This window comes from Lepidochelys olivacea (genome assembly GCF_965140295.1).
Source record: "Lepidochelys olivacea isolate rLepOli2 genome assembly, chromosome: 6".
NCBI classification, from domain to species: domain Eukaryota; kingdom Metazoa; phylum Chordata; order Testudines; family Cheloniidae; genus Lepidochelys; species Lepidochelys olivacea.
In genome coordinates, this window is record NC_140416.1 from 47,581,008 (window position 1) to 47,599,556 (window position 18,549).

At 39.5% G+C, this 18,549-nt stretch overlaps 1 protein-coding gene across 1 annotated transcript in view; it reads left to right on the forward strand.

Moving 5' to 3' along the window:
- Positions 1–1,588: 1,588 nt before the first annotated feature.
- The window catches only part of EHF (ETS homologous factor), a 35,658-nt gene continuing 18,697 nt past the window's right edge, over positions 1,589–18,549 (forward strand). Inside the window, exons 1-2 of the mRNA XM_084630474.1 lie at positions 1,589–1,651; positions 18,209–18,308. Coding sequence (XP_084486600.1) covers positions 18,212–18,308 — 97 coding nt within the window. The 5' untranslated portion in view covers positions 1,589–1,651; positions 18,209–18,211. The remainder of the gene's footprint in view (positions 1,652–18,208; positions 18,309–18,549) is intronic.

The following is an 18,549-nucleotide window of genomic DNA, read 5'->3' on the forward strand; positions in this document are numbered from 1 at the left end:
AACTGCTTTTTGTCTGACTCTGCTCCTATCACTCGTCCCCTGACTCTAGAGAACAGTTCAGGTGCCGGCCACCAGAAGTCTTACTGGCCTGGGGCTACCAGGCTGGAGGTAAGCAAACATCTGGTATAGGGCTGAGACACCCTTCCACCATTAGCAGTAATCCCTGGAGGAGAAACATACAGACTAGTCTCACCCCTCCTCATTACCGGTATCTACTACTGCTCTTTCGTAACTTGTCATAAAGAAGAAACTGCTTGCACCAATGTATTTCAGCTTCAACAAGAGAGATTAAGAGATATACACCCTAGAATATCCCATAGCCCAGTGGTTAGGGCTCTCAGCAAGGAGTTAGGAGAGCTGGGTTCAAGTCCCTGCCCTACATCAGGTAGGGTGGGGATTTGATCCCACATCTCCCCCATCCTGGGTTAAGGATCTAACCAGTGGCATATTTGAAATAAGGGGGGGGCTCTTCCTCCCCCCCTTGTTTTTCTTGAAAAAGGGCTGACCTGGCTTAGGTGAAATCCAAGTGTGTGTGTGTGTGTGAGAAGTCTGCCTTTGGCCCAGAGTAAGGTGCCTAATGCCTTTTGAAGGTAGGACTTAGGCCCCATTCTTCTCCTCAGCATTTGCCACTGTCCATCTTAGGCAGCTCCCTGGCTTTGGTGAATCCCTATTTTAGGCTTAATTCTCCCCATGCATTGGACAGTGAGCCTTGGCACCTAACTCAGGGTTGTGAATTCCAGTAGGCAGCAGGGCACCTAAAAGTTAAGTACTGCAACGCTCAGTCCTAAGTCCACCTTCTCCCACCTTTGCCCTGTTGCACATACATATGCATGTTCATCCTCCTGCACATATGAGCATGTCCTTGTCCCAAAAGAGATTTTTCTCATTATCTTTTCCTTCACTCAGATATTTACAAAAGTTAGAGGTGAAAATGAAGTAATGCACTCAATTCTCCCTCATGCTTGTGAAGCCCTGTTAAGTTAAATGGAAGCCCACAGGTATAAGTGAAGGGAGAATGACATTGGATCATCCAGTCTATCTCCCTGCTAATGTACGATTGTTCCTCACAGTACATTTTCTAGTGTTATTTCCAGTCTAATTTTAAATGTCCTAAGTTCTGGACATTCTTACATTTTACTTCTCCTTGTTCTAATTATAAGCTGCCTATTTACCTGAAATAACCTTTTGTAAAAACCAACCAACCAAACAAACAAATAAAAAAGGAGGAGGCAGGACGGTCTTTAAAAAACAACTACAGAGCAATCAAGACCTCGTCCATTGACTGGTTTCTTTTTTGTTCTTGACATACATGTGTAACCTGGTTAGACCTGTTTTGTTTGAACACTAAGGTGTGAGTTGGCTGTATGCAAATGTTTGCAGTGTTTCTTTTTTTTCCTCTCTCTCTCTCTCTTTTTATTGCTGCAGACCCAATCAAAAGAACAGGAAACGACGTAAGGAATTCCCCCATTGGCTGATTAAATGTTCTGCAAAATGTTTTAAAATTAATATCACATTCATTTATCATCACTCGTGTGAGGCTTTTGAAGTGCTAACCTAGCACCTGTGTTTACTTAACACCTGCCATTTTCTAGACAGCCTTCTCATTGCCTCTGCTAAAGGATTTCCCCTTCAGAATCAGCAGCTAAATGAGGTAAGTTTTATTTAACTTCCTTTTAAACGAACACCACTGAAGATAAAAGAGTGCAGAAGTGTGCACTGGAATCACTCCCACTCAACACCCATCTCAGCCCCTTTCCCCCCACTTTGAAACTGCAACTAACCTCTTTTAATCAAAAGTTTTTGAGCATTAAAATAATAAACGCTTTTACTCTCCTGGTTTGAATCTGCGTCCTGCCCTTGCTTGTGTTTAAGAACACGCTCCTACTATTTGTATTTCCTTAGGGACAAATCAGCCAGCCTTACTAACTTTGAATAGTCCCATTGATTTCAATGGGGCTACTCATGCGAGTAAAGTTCTATACTCATGGCGAGTAAGGTGGTCAGCAACTGCCCCTTAGTTTTATGAGCGTGGTTTTTATAATAATGTATTTAATGATGTTTTGGGGCCCAATTGTGTCACCTTTACTGACATTAATAATACTTTTATCCCCTGAGTAACTGCAGTCAAATCACTGGGGCTAGTTATTTAATAAAGTACCATTCAATGTGAGCAAGGGTAGTGGAAGCAGACCTTTAAAATTGATGGTGAAATTGGCATGGAGTCTCCTTAGTGTCGCAGCATGTGTGGGCACTATACAGAGAAAATGATCTTGCTGGTTTTGTAGTAGTGATGGTGATAATTATGAGGATGATAGAAAATCCTACCTGGCTTACTTTTTGCTCAATCCTTGCTCAACTAAAACTCCCACTGGTTTCAGTTGGGGCTGTATCCTAAAGTCCTTAGCCCCTTCCCAGTTAAAACTCTTCACTGTAGAGTCAATGCATGTTCTGTGTGAGTAAGGACTGAATAAAATCTCAGTAAAAGCTTTAAGAATTCGTCTCTCAGAGTTTTGCCTGTTGTATTCCCATTGACTTCAATGGTAGTTTTACTTGAATAAATACAGTGTATGGTCTTTAAGGTTTAGCCCATTCCAAATAACAGTATCTACTAAAGTCTTGTTGTAATATTTTAGTAGAAGAGATTGCACTGATTTTTACAGCAGGGCTGATCAGGAAATACACTGAAAGTATAAAGTGGCAGTAATACATTTACTAGTATTTCACTGCTTGAGAGATTTAAAATATTATTTGTAGACCTCCTGGATATATATGTATATATATTTGCTTGTGTCTATGCCATATGTTTGAATTATTTTACCTAAAAAAGACATATCACGTTGTCTTTCCATCTAAGTTTAAAGTGCATCCAGCTTCTTCGTTTTGTTCATAGGCTTTGGAAAACAGAAACCAGTTCATAATGATAAGAGCTATACCATAGCCAACTATAAAGTAAAACTGGTTTACTTAATACTTATTGTTCTAGCTTTCGGTATATGTGCTTATCTTCAGTGTGTCTATCTTCTAGCAATATTTCTTTTAATCTGTGAATAGTCCTGGTGGGACAATGGATCTGTTCTGAGTGCTTTTCGTTGGTAATTTGCTGGTAGCAGTTTAAGTCAGTTTTCTGATGTAAACTTTGCATTTTATAGTTACCAGAGTTGGAGAACAGAAAAGACCTATTGTTAAAATAAGTCTGACAGCCAAAGAAAACAGTTGCAATTAAAGTCTTCAGACAAATATGACAAAGATGTTAAGCAACAAATCTCACCATAAAATGTCAATTTCAGCCTAGAGTTTCAATAGGCTGTAGCAGAGCAGACTAATCCTTTATTTTTCCCACATTGGGACATCATGACAAAGTAGGCAGTTGTGACTCAGCCCTTGTCAGTGTTAAAAAGCGTTGAGAGAGAAACAGCATTTCACAGCTAGTTAGAGGGTGGCAAGAGTTCATATTATTCCAGTTGTGGTGGGATCTTGTAATAGAACATGGTCCAGTGAGCACTGGAAATAATAGTTTACCACTGTGTAGGAACAATCTGGTGCCATCCCAGTCAATTAGGACATTATTGTAACATCAGATATTTTCTCATCACTGAGTTTTTATGAGTGAAAAGAAAGTTCTGTGTCCAGTTCTGGTCACCCCACCTCAAAAAGGATATAGTGGAACTTTAAAAAGATTCAGAGAAGGGCAACAAAGATAATCAAGGGTAAGGAAATGCTCTCATACAAGGAGAGACTAAAAAGATTAGGGCTGTTCATTTTAGAAAAGAGACGACTAAGGGGGATATGATATAGGTCTATAAAATCATGAATGGTATGGAAAAAGTGAATAGAGAAATGTTATTTACCTTTTCACACAATAAAAAAACAACAGGTGTCACCTGACAACATTAATAGGCAGTAGGTTTAGTACAAACAAGAGGATGTACTTTTTCATACAACATGCAACTAACCTGTGGAACTCATTTTCATATGATGTTGTGATGGCCAAAAGTAAAACTGGGTTGAAAAAAGAATGGGAGAAGTTCATAGAGGATAGGTCCATCAATGTCTACTAGCCACGGTGGTCAGGGATAGAACCCCATGCTCATGAAGATCCTAAAATTATGATTTATGGATGCCAGGAGTGGAAGATGAGTGGATCGCTCCATAATTATCCTGTTCTATACACACATTCTGAAGCTCTGGTATGGGCCACTATCAGAAACAGGATACTGGACAAGATGGACCATGGTCTGACCTAGCATTGTAGTTCTTATGCTCTTATGGACAGATAATTAGATATAGGAATTAGCGGAGAACTGTGAGATGACAAATTCAGCTCTAAAATTGTTCAGTTAACTGTAGAGCCTCTTTCAGCTGCTTTCATTCCCAATGAATACTCATCTAAACACTGGTACTCATTGTGTCTGGTGATATAGGAAGAGGAATTTAGGATGGAGATAAAATAGTAAAAACAAAACATCCAAAATCATAGATTAACAGCGATTAGAGACAGAAAAGCTCTGTCATTTTAGGTGATCCATTCTATCTCCTGCTCAGGCAGAATTGTTTGCTAGAGTATGTTACCCCATCCCATTTCAAATTATACAGTCAAAACTATGAGGACACAAAATAAAGAACGTAACATAAATTAGGTGGGTTTTCCCCCCTAAAATCACACTTGTCATGCAGAAGTGAGCATCAAGTCGTTAATCTCAAAGCCGAGGACTACTGGCAATATCTGAAGGAAGTCTTTCAAGACAGTGGAGATATTAACATTGCACACATCCTGTACACATATATGAGTCTGATCATGGAAACTCTTCCAGACTCAGTTCTTTACATTCACCATGCATCTTCATGCTCTCCCTATTAAAATATCCAGACCAAGGTAAGAGCCACAAATTATATTGATGCATTCAATTTTTCTGCTGATGATCCTGATCATTGTGATGTTTAGGGCCTCAGACAGATCTAATTGGTGCTTGAGCTCCTGAAGAAATTGAAGTGGAATGTGGTCTTTTTGAATCATGCTGGTTACACACAATGCTACATAGTCTCTGATGTGCCTTGGTTTGGAAGGTGGATGGCACAGAACACAACTGGCTGACTTAATATTGGTCAATGTGCCAAGACTGAGATGTAATTAAACAGCTGACCACTAACCAATGTATTTCTGATGATAACAACGTGATTCCCCTCAGTGTGATTCCCTCAGATCTTGCATTGCTCAACTTCTCTTCATGCTGCATACAGTTGAGGATTAGATTTTCAGTTGTTGGTGAGAAGAGCATACAAGGAAAGGAATCACAGGCAGAATTTTCAATCATGAATTTTATAAATGGTTTGCTGAAAAGAAGGTCGGGACATATTATGTTAAGATGTACTTGGTGCTAAAATGAAGTATTAGTGACTTTAATACCTGTGCAGCTTGCAATACTGCTGTAAAATTAAATCTGGGTCCAGTAACAGAACTTTGGGACAAAAAAATGTATTGGATTTTGTTACTAATTTTAAAGACAGTGCAGTATTATTTGTAAACCTACTGTTAGCAGAGTAGAAGGCTAATAGCACCAGTGGCAAAGCCCAATGCTTTTAACTGCTCAGTGATCCTGGAGCTTAAGAACTCTCAAAAAACAGTAACACCAAAAGTATGTTCCTCTTTCTTCTTGTCTCTGAGTTAAGCCTGTGAACTGACCTGGCAGCCTGCATATACCAAGGACCTGATCCAGTTTCTATTAATCTCAGTTGTTTGAGGACATCAAGATGTCAATGAGTGGAGTTGTGACAAGTAGCTGGGAGAACTTTTGTTGTCTAAAAAATGCAGACGTGGGTAGACACTGTGTGAATTCATGTTGAATTTGCCAAATTGTTTGGGTTAAAAAAAAATCCCCAGAAAAAAAAAACATTTTGTTCTGACATTTTGGAAATTAAATGCTTCATTTTTTACATTTCAAATGACTCTTTGTTTTGAAATATATTTCAATTTACTTAAAAAGATTAAAAACTTTTTTGAAACTTGGAAAATGAAACGATTTTATTTTTGACTTTTGGGTCACTAATTTTTGTTTTGACTTTTTCAGAATGGAGTTATTTGCACAGCTCTAGTGATAAGTACATGAATGCCTATAAAGATTTAGTAAATAAATATTTTTGGTGGTAGTGGCATAGGGACAAGAAGAAGAAAGGCCCAAAACTAAAAAAGGGAATTGGTTAAGGGCTAATTCAACTTCCATTGAAGTCAGTGGGAGTCCCTCAATTTACTTTCATGGGAGTTGAATTGAGCCTTATTAGGGATGAGCCCTGTACGAAATGCAATGATCTGAATACCCTTAAACATTGCTTTGCAGTAGTGGTATAGTCATGATAGTCCCTGAAGAGCTCTGTGTAGCTCAAAAGCTTTTATCTTCCCCCCAACAGAAGTAGGTCCAATACAATATAATTACCTCACCTACCTTGTCTCTTTAAAACTTTGGGGAGTTTGGACTTGTGACTACTGAAAGGTCTGTCCCTATAAATCAACAGGAAACAGTTTGCAACAATAGGGTTAATTAGTCAATGGAATAAACCAATGGTTCTGCAACTTTTCCCCATTGTGAGTCATTCCATGAGAAAGAGATTACATCATGAGCCCCCAAGCAAATTCCCCCAACATTCCAGATGGCATTCACTGTGTGTTTTTCTGATGGCCCAGTGGAATGGACTGTGCAGATCCCAGTAGAACCTCTGGAATAACATACTATAGGGTACCATGCAATCACTATTAACGACAATATTCAAATCAATATTACCCAGGGCAGTAAAACAGTATTACCATGCAGCAATGGAAAGAGAACCTTTCCTAATAGCTATAAATCCACAAAAGAAATGTAAAGTCCCTGCCCACTATGAAGAAGATACAGACAGTGCTGTATCATCACTCCTGAGCTGTTTGCTGTAATAATCAGCTCAGATGCCATCAGAAAAGGCTCAGAGCCTAGAAACGTTTGTAAAGATTCATAAGCTATATGAAAAGTCCTCTTTTGTAGAGTGAGAACAACAAAAATAATCATTTTCTGTTTTAGATATTGCCCTACACTTCTCTGCACTTGACATTCAATAAGTGATTATTTATATCACTGTATAATTACTTTCCTATTTAACAAAGCCATGTAAAATTGGCCAAGATGTTGTAGTTAGAAAATCAGTGACTAGATGCATGATATATTTATCCCTCCCAAATTGTCCTAATGATTTTTACCAAAACACATAATTATTATTACACACCAGTATGAAAGGAGCCTGTCTTTTGTGTCTCTGTGATGTACTATCAAAGGATATCTGTTTCTGCAATTGACCAATAGATTGGAATGACTGTGAAGGAGCCTCACTGGTATGTCAGGTACTGGGACATACTATTGGGATATTTTCATCTTTTGCAGAGAGATTACTGTTTGCAAGACCCATACCCTGCAACGATACTACCCATAACATTTGCAAGACATCAAATAAAAATATAACCTTTAGTACTGAAAATTCCCACCAAACTCCTATTGCACAAAAGCAAAATGGTTGTGAAAGTCTGAATGAATGATGGGTCTGGTCTCTAGATAAATGATTTATCATTAAAAAACTGACCACAACCAGGATGTCCAGAATGAAGACAGACACCATTCATCCTTAACTTAGTGACTTCTAGCTTTTTTGTTTTTGGACTGGACCCGTTTTATTTTGCTGATCTGATTGAATCATTCATTATGAGTCCCTGAAAAAGTGCTTAGCTAGTCATTTTGCAATGTACTGCACTGGTATGTATGACTCATGGAAGAATGGATATAGGAACTAATGGAAAATGGATATAGGAACTCTTACGACTTCCACGAGCAGTAGGAAGATTACTCTACTTAGGTGCTGCAAGACATTGGTTCTGGACCCAGCTTCCCGGTTGAAAAGGATTTATATAGTCACTGTGCCTATTTCTACAACACATAGCTTTACTATAGTATAACTCAAGAAGACATTTTATTGGAACACCTCATGTTAGGAAACAGGTATCACTGTAAATGTGACAGCACAGTGAGGGTAAATCAGTTCTCTGGATTTTCTAGGTAATGGCTGCCTGTTTTCAGGATCACTGATAGGTCAATGGCAGCTTGTTCTGATGATGCAATACTTTTACCATGAGTTTGATTGGTTGAGTGTGTTATCATTCAGTACCCTGCTAGGCGTATGATGGCTTTGAGGGGTGGAATGGTGTGAAAGCCAGTCTGAACTGGTCTCTTGTGTAGAGAACATTCCATCCCTCCCTACTGTAATTTCAGTTAAGCTTGCTAGATAAAGCATAATCTTCCTAACTCACTTCCATACCATAAATTTAGTGCAGTGATTATGGCATTGGAATGGGAGCCATGAGATCTGAGTTCTGTAAGATCTGCCAATGAGCTCCTGTGTAACTTTAAGCAAGGCACTTTACCTCTATGCTTCCGCTTCACCATTTGTAATATTGAACTAATGATAGTTACCTTCTTTGGTAAAGTGCTTCATGTAGTTATGGAATATTATTCTAAAACATCCCTTATCTCTTAGTAGCTCAATGTTCATGCTCTTGGGATGTCACCATTTCACTTGTTCTCCAGTCATCATAGAGTCTGGATGGGAACTGAGGGTCAGATTTTCAAAAGGAACCTAAAGGATTTAGGCATCCAAATGACAGTGAATTTCAATGGAAATTGGTTGTCTAACTCTCTTGGGCTCATTTGAGAATCCTAGGCTGATTTTCTAATGTTGGAAGCATGACGAAAAGAGCCCTCCTCTTTTGAAAACAAATCCCCCAAAATTTCAGGTCTTCATCCATTATAAAGAAGAAAGAAAAGGGCGCACACTCAATCAGTTTCCTTTTCCAGTCACTTTTAAGTCCATTTTGGCTCATTTTACCTTTCATGTGTTTTGGCTGAGGGAAAAGTACAGGGCCAAATATTTGATTATGGCACTCCTTCTCTTGAAGCTGGGTTATTCTGTAGCCAAGGCCTATTATGAAGCAGCAGGGATTCATTCCAGAACTGAAAGCATACATTTATATGAAAAGTAATAGGAAAAGCTCTATCATCAAACCGGCCCAGGCTGTTGAGGCAGATGCCTTGCTTTGCTCTTTTGTTTATATTCCAACAAATCAAAGCTGACCTGTAGTGTTATCGGAGTAGAGCAGCAGGTGCAAAAAAATAACTCTGCTGCCAACTCAAATGAAAGGGTAGGGCTAATACCCTCTGGGAGGTATAGTGAAGATAACAGAAAGCCATGCCAGCAACTGAATTAACGGCTCTATTTATGGTGGGCTTTACCTCAACAACCTGCTTCCAGCCCTCTGTCACATAAACACTTCATTGTACTGTTTAATTCAGCCAGTAGAGAAATAAATGGAAACAGGATGGGGAGCGCTCATAGCACCAGCTGAAGAGGAGGAGAGGGGCTGTGTAGGAGCACTGTTCCTCAAAGCCAGGGCTGGCAGGGGGATGGGAGGATGGAGAGAGGAAGCTGCCCTCTGCTTTTTTGCAGAAGGTGGAGAGCTGCTCTTGCTCACTGGTCCCCCTTTCCTTATCCTCAGAAGGAACCACAGAGCCAGACTCTTTAATGAGCCTTGGTGAATGTGTTTCTGGCTGGGCTTGACTGATGCCGGCGCATTAATGAGCTTTGTTGGGGCATTAAGCTACAGACCTGCATTAAGCAGATACACTGGTGCGCTGCCTCAGGGGAGCACCACGACACTGTGGCTCAGGAAGGCACCATGCCTCCTGGAGTGGTCTGCCACACTGGGTGAATGCAGCTGCTGTTGCACCCCATGAGAGGGGGGAGCATACACTTCTTTGCAGCCAGAATGTGGGATGCCAGGGCTATGCTCCTGCCACTTCCTTGTGTTGTGTCTTTTTGCTCTTTACACTGGAAAACTACCATGAGGAAACCACAGGAGCACAGCGGAGTCCCGAACAGCCATGCTTACTAAAGATATATAAACATGCCAGACCTACCTACATACACACTGCAGCTCTGGCTGGTTTCTGGCAGCTTCTGGAACAGTGGTGCCAAACCTTGTCCTGCCACACCCCCCTTTGCCAGTAAAGGGGTCTGTCTGTCCCTGCCCCCGCCCACTCCAATTATTGCACTTGGCCTAGCAGAGGAGCTTGGGCTGAAGGCGGAGCTGGGGACAGAACTGGGGATGGGGGAGGAGCTGGGACTAGAACTGCCTGGGGGGCAGAGAGGGAATGAGGGCACAGCTGGGCTAGGGCCAGGGCTGGGCTGGGGCCAGAGCTGGAAGCCACGGTCAGGAGCTGGGGCTGGGAGCCAGGGGTGGGGCCAGGAGCGGAGCTGGGGCTGAGGGCTGGGAGCAGAGCCATGGCTAGCGCCAGAACTGTGGCTGGGGATGGTGGGTGGGGCTGGGAGTTGAGCTGCTGCTGGGGCCAGAGCCGCCTAGTATAAACATACGAGCTATTTTCAATATTTAGCTCCAGACCCAGATTTGGAGATTCTGACCCTGCTTCCCAAAATTTGGCTCTGAGACTAAATCTTTTTACAGGATGAATAAGATTCTTCCCACCAATAGCAACCATTCCGCTCTGTAAAGGGAAGAGAAAGTGAACTTTCTTCCTTTTCCTCATTCTGCCTTAGAAATGAACCCAGCAAAGGAGAAACCTCCAAGCAGAAGTTCTTACAGAAAGGGAGACTTGTAAAGCAAAACAAAATAACCCACCCTCATTTTATTTTGGGGGACTTACACTTTAAAAGACAATACAATGACACAATCATCAAAATCACAGAGAGCAGAAAGATATAACGAGAAGAAAGCAGAGAAGATTTAGAACATGATTGTAGATTTTTGTTAGCTTGCTCTTTTCTACCTAATTACAGACACGTGGCCTGTCATGTTTCTAGGGTGGTTTAGGGGACTTTTTTGCTCATCTTTGTTTTAGTTATTTTACACTGTTAGCAAGGGAGTAGCTGAGCCTGAGTGTAAATCAGTGGCAGAAGGGTAAGTGAAAGAGAGAGAGAGTGTTCAAGAGGGGTTTGAAGGAGAGGGGGAAGGTGACTAAGTTCACAGGAGGAGGAGGATACTCCAGGTAGATATGAGAGGCGTGGAGTTGCAGTGGGAGAAAGAGGCAAAAGGAACACGGTGAGGGGAAAATGTTTTTGTATTGTATATCCCTATTGTATATCCCATTCTATATCACTGAGACCAGATTGACACATCTGGCTGAAACTACTAAAAATTCTGTGAACACGGTTGACCCAAATTGTCACCAATTCTCTCCTGAGACAACATGGGAGCCATATGTGCCAGTGAAAGTCCTGCTTTCATCTCCAGTTATTTTTCCCTGCCTTTCTAGTGCTGGTCAAAATTTTGCCATGGGAATATTTTTTGTGAGAATTTTTTTTTTTTTGACAAAATGGAAGTTTCCACAAAAAGTGCCCATTTTGGGGGTGGGGGGAAGAAAAAATGTAGGTGAAAATGAAAAAAATGTTCATTGACATTTTTCACAAGAAATAAAATCATTCCCTGACTGGCTCTAGTCCTTTCCCTTTCAGCTGGAGTACTACAAGTTCTCCTAATGTACAGTGCTCCTGTACACAGAACTCCCTCCCAGTGGAAGACACCAGCCCTTTCAAATGTGGGACAAATGACAATGTCTTGTATGTTATTAGAAAGCTGTGGAGGTGGGAGGAAGAGAATATCTGAGGAAGGTAACATTATTGCTGGGGGACTGTAGAGGTAAATATTGCAACACTGCAAGCCCTCTCTTGTCTTTGGAAGTTTAGGGCTATATCCTACTGTCTGATACATATACCCTCTGAGAGATCCCTGTCAAGGGCAGTGCTTGTATTTTCTTCTGATTTAGGCAAAAAAAGTGTTTAAATTCTCTCTAACTACACTAATATACATCTTGAGCTTTGAGGCTGGCTCATATGAAGTGAATGGATTGTGAAAAGGGGATAGAGGAAAATTAGCATATTGGACTATGAGCAAATAATCAAGTAATTTTTCCCTTGCTCTATTAAAGTGAAACTCATGTTGTCTCAGAAAAAGGAGACTGGAGTATGGTTTTGTCTTCAGATTACGTAATCAGTGGTAGAGATAGACAGACCCAAAGCAAAACCTTAGAACATAGGAGAAGTGGACCAGGATCCTAACTTTCCCACTCAGTCTCATCTTAGTTAAAAGACACATGCAGGATTTAAAGTCCGCCTGGACATGTTGAAACAACCACCACCTACACTTAGGTGTATCACACTGCATCACAGGAGTCAGGTCTTTAAATTTGATGGACTCTTTTTATTAGTGATTTGCTTGTGTTTATAACAATCATATCTGTTACAGTGTAAACATGGGGAATGATTGATCCCCTGTATATCAGCTATCTCAAAAGAAAGGCTTCTCCCTTTTGGCCAAACCAGGAGGAGCTGCACTGAGCTTGTCTCAGCTGGAAGCAGAGGTGCTGGAACAATTTGTATAGTGACAGTGCTGAGAGCCATTGAACCAAACTATAAACCCTGTATATGATGGAAACCACTTCAAGCCAGGGGGTGCTGAAACACCTAGTTCCAGCACCTACGGCTGGAAGCCACTTTTCGACTTTGCACAGTTTGGAATGTCTAAACATTATAGATGACAATTTCCTAACTCAAAATGTGTTTCAGCCAGCACTGGGGAATACCATATGAGACCTTGTCATGGGGGGGAAAAATAACTCAATGGTTTGAGCATTGGCCTGCTAAACCCAGGGTTGTGAGTTCAATCTTTGAGGGGGCCATTTAGGGATCAGGGCAAAAATTGGGGATTGGTCCTGCTTTGAGCAGGTGGTTGGACTAGATGACCTCCTGAGGTCCCTTCCAACCCTGATATTCTATGATTCTATGATAACACACATAGAGGAACTGACCACAGAACTAATAGTTATGTTAGGGAGGGTACAAGTGCTTATAACTGGATTACATTTATAATATGCAAGCAGAATAAAGTCCAGAGTAGTAATATATGTACTTGATGCTTTAATTTCACAAAGCTGAAAACAATTATGAGCCAAATCAGCTGGGAGGAAGAATTTAAACAGAAAAATGTGAATGATAATTGGGAATCATTTAAGAACACCTTACTACATACCCAAAAAGCCACAATTCCACAACTGACGAAGAAGGTTGTGTTCATTAAAAAACTGACCTGTTGTAAAAAATTAAACAAAAATATAATAAATGGAAGAAAGGGGAAATGGATAGTAATTAATATAAATCAGAAGTTAGGAATTGTAGAAAATTGATAAGGGACACAAGGATAAATCTATGGCCAGCAGAGTTAAGGACAATAAGAAGGAGTTTTAAAAAATATATTAGGGACAAAAAGAATCCTGACAATGGTATTGGTTCATTGCTAGATGGAAATGGTAGAATTATCAGTAATAATGCAGAAAAGGCAGATGTGACCAATAATATTTCTGTTCTATATTTGGTGGAAAAAAGATAATACAGTCTCATCATATGATGATTACATTCTTTCCATTCCACTAGTAGCTCTGATGGATGTTAAACAGAAGCTACTAAAGTTAGACATTTTACATCAGCTAGTCCACATTACTTGCCACCAAGAGTTTTAAAAGAGCTGGCTAAGGAGCTCACTTAACCATTAATTTTGATTTTCAATGAGTCTTGGAGCACTGGGGAAGTTCCAGAAGACTGTTTTAAAAGGTAAACAGGATGATCCAGGTAATTATAAGATTGTCAGCCTGACATTGGTCCTGGGCAAGGTAATAGAGCAGCTGATACAGGACTCAACTAATAATGAACTAAAGGAGAGTAATGTAAGTAATGCAAATCAACATGAGTTTATGGAAAATAAAACCTGTCAAACTAACGTGATATCTTTTTTACAAGTTTGGTTGATAACAGTAATAGTGTTGATGTAATATATATAGACTTCTGTAAGGAGTTTGACTTGGTGCCACGTGACATTTTGATCAAAAAACTAGAGTGATATAAAATTAACATGTTGCACATTAAATGGATTAAAAACTGACTAAACGATAAGTTTGAAAATGTAACTGTAAATTGGGAATCATCATTGAGCTGATCTGTTTCCAGTGGGGTCTTGTAGGGAGTGATTTGTGGCCCTACCCTATTTAACATCTTTAGCAATGACCTGAAAGAAAACAAAATAATCCCTGATAAAGTTTGCAGATGACAGAAAAATTGCAGAAGTGGTAAATAATGAAGAGGACAGGTCACTCAGAGTGATCTGGATTGCTTGGTAAACTGAGCATAAGCAAACCTTGTGCATTTTAATATGACTAAATGAACGTGTATACACTTGAGAACAAATAATGTAGAATGTGGGACTATATCCTGGGAAACAGAGACTCTGAAAAAGATTTGGAGGTGGTGAATAATCAGCTGAACATGAGCTCTCAGTGGAACACTGTGGCCAAAAGAGCTAATGCAATCCTGGAATTCATAAACCAGGGAATCTCGAGTAGGAGTAGAGAGGTTATTTTACTACTGCATTTGGCATTGATGTGACCGCTGCTGGATTACTGTATCCAGTTCTGGTGCTCACAACTCAAGAAGGATGTTGATAAATTGGAGCGGGTTCAGAGAAGAGCCACAAGAATGATTAAAGGATTAGAAAACCTGCCTTAAAGTGATAGACCAGAGGAGATCAATCTATTTAGTTTAACAAATAAACAATTAAGGTGTGACTTGATTACAGTCTATAAGTACCTCCATGGGAAACAAACATTTAAATAAAGGGCTCTTCCTTGCAGCAGAGAAAAATCCAATCCAATCCAATGGCTGGAAGTTGCAGGAAGACAAATTCAGACTGGAAATAAGGCATGTATTTTTGACAGTGAGGTTAATTAGCCATTGAAACAATTTACCAAGGGTCTTTGTGGATTCTCCATCACTGACAAGTTTTAAATTAAGATTGGAAGCTTTTCTAAAAGCTATGCTCTAGGAAATATGTTGGGGGAAATTCTATGGCCTGTGCTCTACAGGAGATCAGACTAGATGATCATATGGTCCCTTCTGGCCCTAGAATCTATGAATAGCTTACAAGTAGAGTCATAGTTTAATAGTTTCTGTCTAATTTTGCTTAGTTTTGTTTTATTTGTCTTTTGCAGAGGGCATATGGTTAAACAAACAGAAAGCAGTGTGCCTCCTCCCCCTTAGGGCTTCATACCCTCTGATACTTGCTGTTTGCACATAAATTGCATGGTTTACCCCTGACTTATCTCAACTTTGCAACCCTCCCATCCCTACAAAAGGATTTCAGAACCACCACATGGATTAGAATAATTTGAAATTTGCTCAATTTTTTACTGTGCTACTCTCTTCTCCATCGCACTATTTTTCAGCATTATCAATGACACCAAAACATGAACACCCCTGAAAGATTCAGGTCCAAAATTATGAGGACAGTTCACCATCTAGATCTGCAGATTCATTGGAACAAAATGTGAAAATGGGGATCAGAGTCATTCAGATTCAGAGCACAGCTGTGGTATAAAGAAGTAATTTGCATATGGTATGCTCTACAAGGCTCAATGGTTCTTTGTAAATGTGTTTTTCTGAAATGCTGGATCTTATCCATGGTCAGGCAATGACTGGTTAAAACTAAATTACAAACATCAGCTTGGAGTGGTCATATGGTCAAGAAAGAAAAGGAGATTTTAGCAAACTAATTACTTTAGCACCAAGTGCTGAAGTTGAAAACACTTACTGAAGTCAATAGGACTTTTGACCAAGTAAGTCCTTGGGCTTTGGCCTCTAGACTGCACCTGATCCTCCAACTGTGGGTGAAACCAATATTCTGAATCCAAATACCAGAAGCTTTGGGAGAGTTTGGATTAGGTTAGAATCCAGACCCATACCTGTCCAGTCTATCTCCAATGTTCTCTCCCATGTATAATTGTATTCCACAGATAATGTTAGAAAGATGATGCAATTGTTTTGTTTGAAGTAACCCTGTACCAGTGCTACTGTGAAAGCATAGTTTTAAGAAGGTATATATATATTGGTTTGGTTAATTTGAAAAGCAAAATGCTTGCCAATCTGCATACGTTTTAATCTGCACACAAAGTCTGGTGCTTCTGCCTCAACTCTCATAAAATACTTGGTGCTGTAATGAGGTCTGATGTTACTCAGACTTTACTCATACAATGTTTAATGACTATGAAATATTTTCATAAATAATTAAAAATAAGATGACAAAGAACGATGCAGCGGCGTTACTCAGTCAATATGCTCTCAGAGATATGTGCATATATGGATAAATGAATCCATAGCATGTGCTACATAAACCAATCAGTGCTTAAAAGAAACTCCAGATTTTCAATGTTACATAAGATGAAATACTGCATGGGTGGCAAATTATTTTAGAGTCAATTTAATTAAAAGAAAACCTTTCTCCCCCAGGGTAGCAGATAATGTGGCACTGGTGTGTCTTGAGAATCTGAGGCCAAAACCTGTCCTAACTTACTCCGTGCATAAACCTATTGGCTTCAGTGAAGCTGCATGGGGAATAAATCTAGACAAAATTTATTCCATTATTTGGCAGAGGTGTGATATTAGAAGTGTATTATCCAAATCCTGCAGATGTTGTAGATGCAAAGTTCCCTTTATGCAAGATAAAGTCTGACATGTGGATGGTTATGGAACTGCAGATTCATAGGAAACAGAAATGGAAAGCAATTATTATATCATCCAGGGTCCATTCCAGCAGTCCCTTATTCATACAAGTAAGGGCCTTAGACCACCTCTTATCAGGGTAGGATTGTTCTCTATATTACATTTCCTAAGGCTTTGGTATTTAATACAAAATACCAGCAATATTGTACATTATACATATATGTGTTCTTATTGCTCCTGTAATATGTGTATTGGTAATTTTTTAATAAGGATTGTTATCTCATTCAATATACCCACAGTTGAGATACTGTGCAGTGTACTGGACTTTCAATGTTTAGTTTCCTGTTTCAATTATTTATAATGCAAAACTGCAGTGCACTTAATCATATTCACATGCCTATGTGACTTTTAAAGTTATAGTTCTAAAAGACAATGGGGCTCTAAAATCAGAAGACAATTTAGAATAACAAATCAGACCATATTTAACATATATTTAACTAACTTGATAGAAATCAGCTGCCTTTATAAATCCTTAACATGCTACTTTAAAACTCCTCCAAAACATTACAGAATATATGTTTATGAAACAAACTTTTATGCTTTGCATCTTCCAGCCTGAGGTATATAATGTACCATATTAAGAACGCATATCAATGGGGAATTTCCTTACATTCACCATGTGTTCAAATGAATAGCATGTTTTTATATGTTATTACAAAGGGAACATTGCACAACAAATTTATAGCAGACATGAAAGACGCTGTTTTGTATAGCTGCTACAGGCTAGATTTAATTTTTTTTTAAAAAAAAGTCTGTGTGACTCCTTAATAAAATGATATTTTAGAATGGTGTTTTTAAGTAACTCTCTGTCCATGGATAATGGCACCTTTCTCTTCCCATTTCTATTATGTGTCCACCTATTGCTCAAGAGCTTTTAACCTGGACTTCTGAGTTTGCTGTGGTCTGAATCTTATCGTCTGCACATCTGTCAGATAACAGTGGCTTAAAAACACTACCAACATAGGTTAGACAAGAACCTATGCCACGGTGACAAAAACATCCATATATCATTACCTTGTAGGGCTTTATGAATGAAGGATTTTCTGTGCATGTGTCTCTGGAAGTCTGTTACATTCATGATTGAAATTATCAGTTATTCTGAAGTCCAAAATAAAATAGAAAACTAGGTGTTTTTTAAAAATGACAGCAGTCAGAGTTTACCTTGTGAAATTTCATTTAAATAAAAAGAAACCGCTTTGTATTTCACTTCACAAAGCTTGGAGCTCTTCCAGCATTGCTCTGTCAGAAGCCGTGCATTTTCATTCTACTCCATTCCTGATCAGAGATTATTCATTTATGGATGGGTGGCTGTAAAAACTTGCCTCATGCATATGAAAATGGTAATGTTTACCACAAGGAGATTTCATTGCAGCCGAAAAGGGGTTGTGGCAACAAGTTCCTTAGCTGGGCTGTGTCTTCTACAAATGGACTTGGAATTGCTCACTTCACTCTCAATGGAATTTTTTGCCACTTGCTTTGTGGCATATACCCCACTAGCTAAGCAAGCTGTTCGATTCACTTACAGATCATGATTTTGGAAGGAACTGGCAGAATGAGTATCAATTCCAGCAGCAATCTACTCCACCAGCAGCCTTCTTGGACAGATGGATATCCCACATGTAATGGTAGGAGGAATTCAACAATGGTGTATTGTCTATATTTTGGGAAGTGTGTGTGTGTGGGGGGGGGGGAGGCGGGAGGCAGGGACAGGGGTATTATGCCTTTAAATATACGTAGATATGATTTTTGACCTCTGCACTATCCAAACTCCTTTATACTCTATTGGAATTTCACCAAGAGGACGGTGTGCCTAGAAATGATAATAATTTGTGGTTTATTACTGGTTCTTTTTCTTAAAGTGAATTG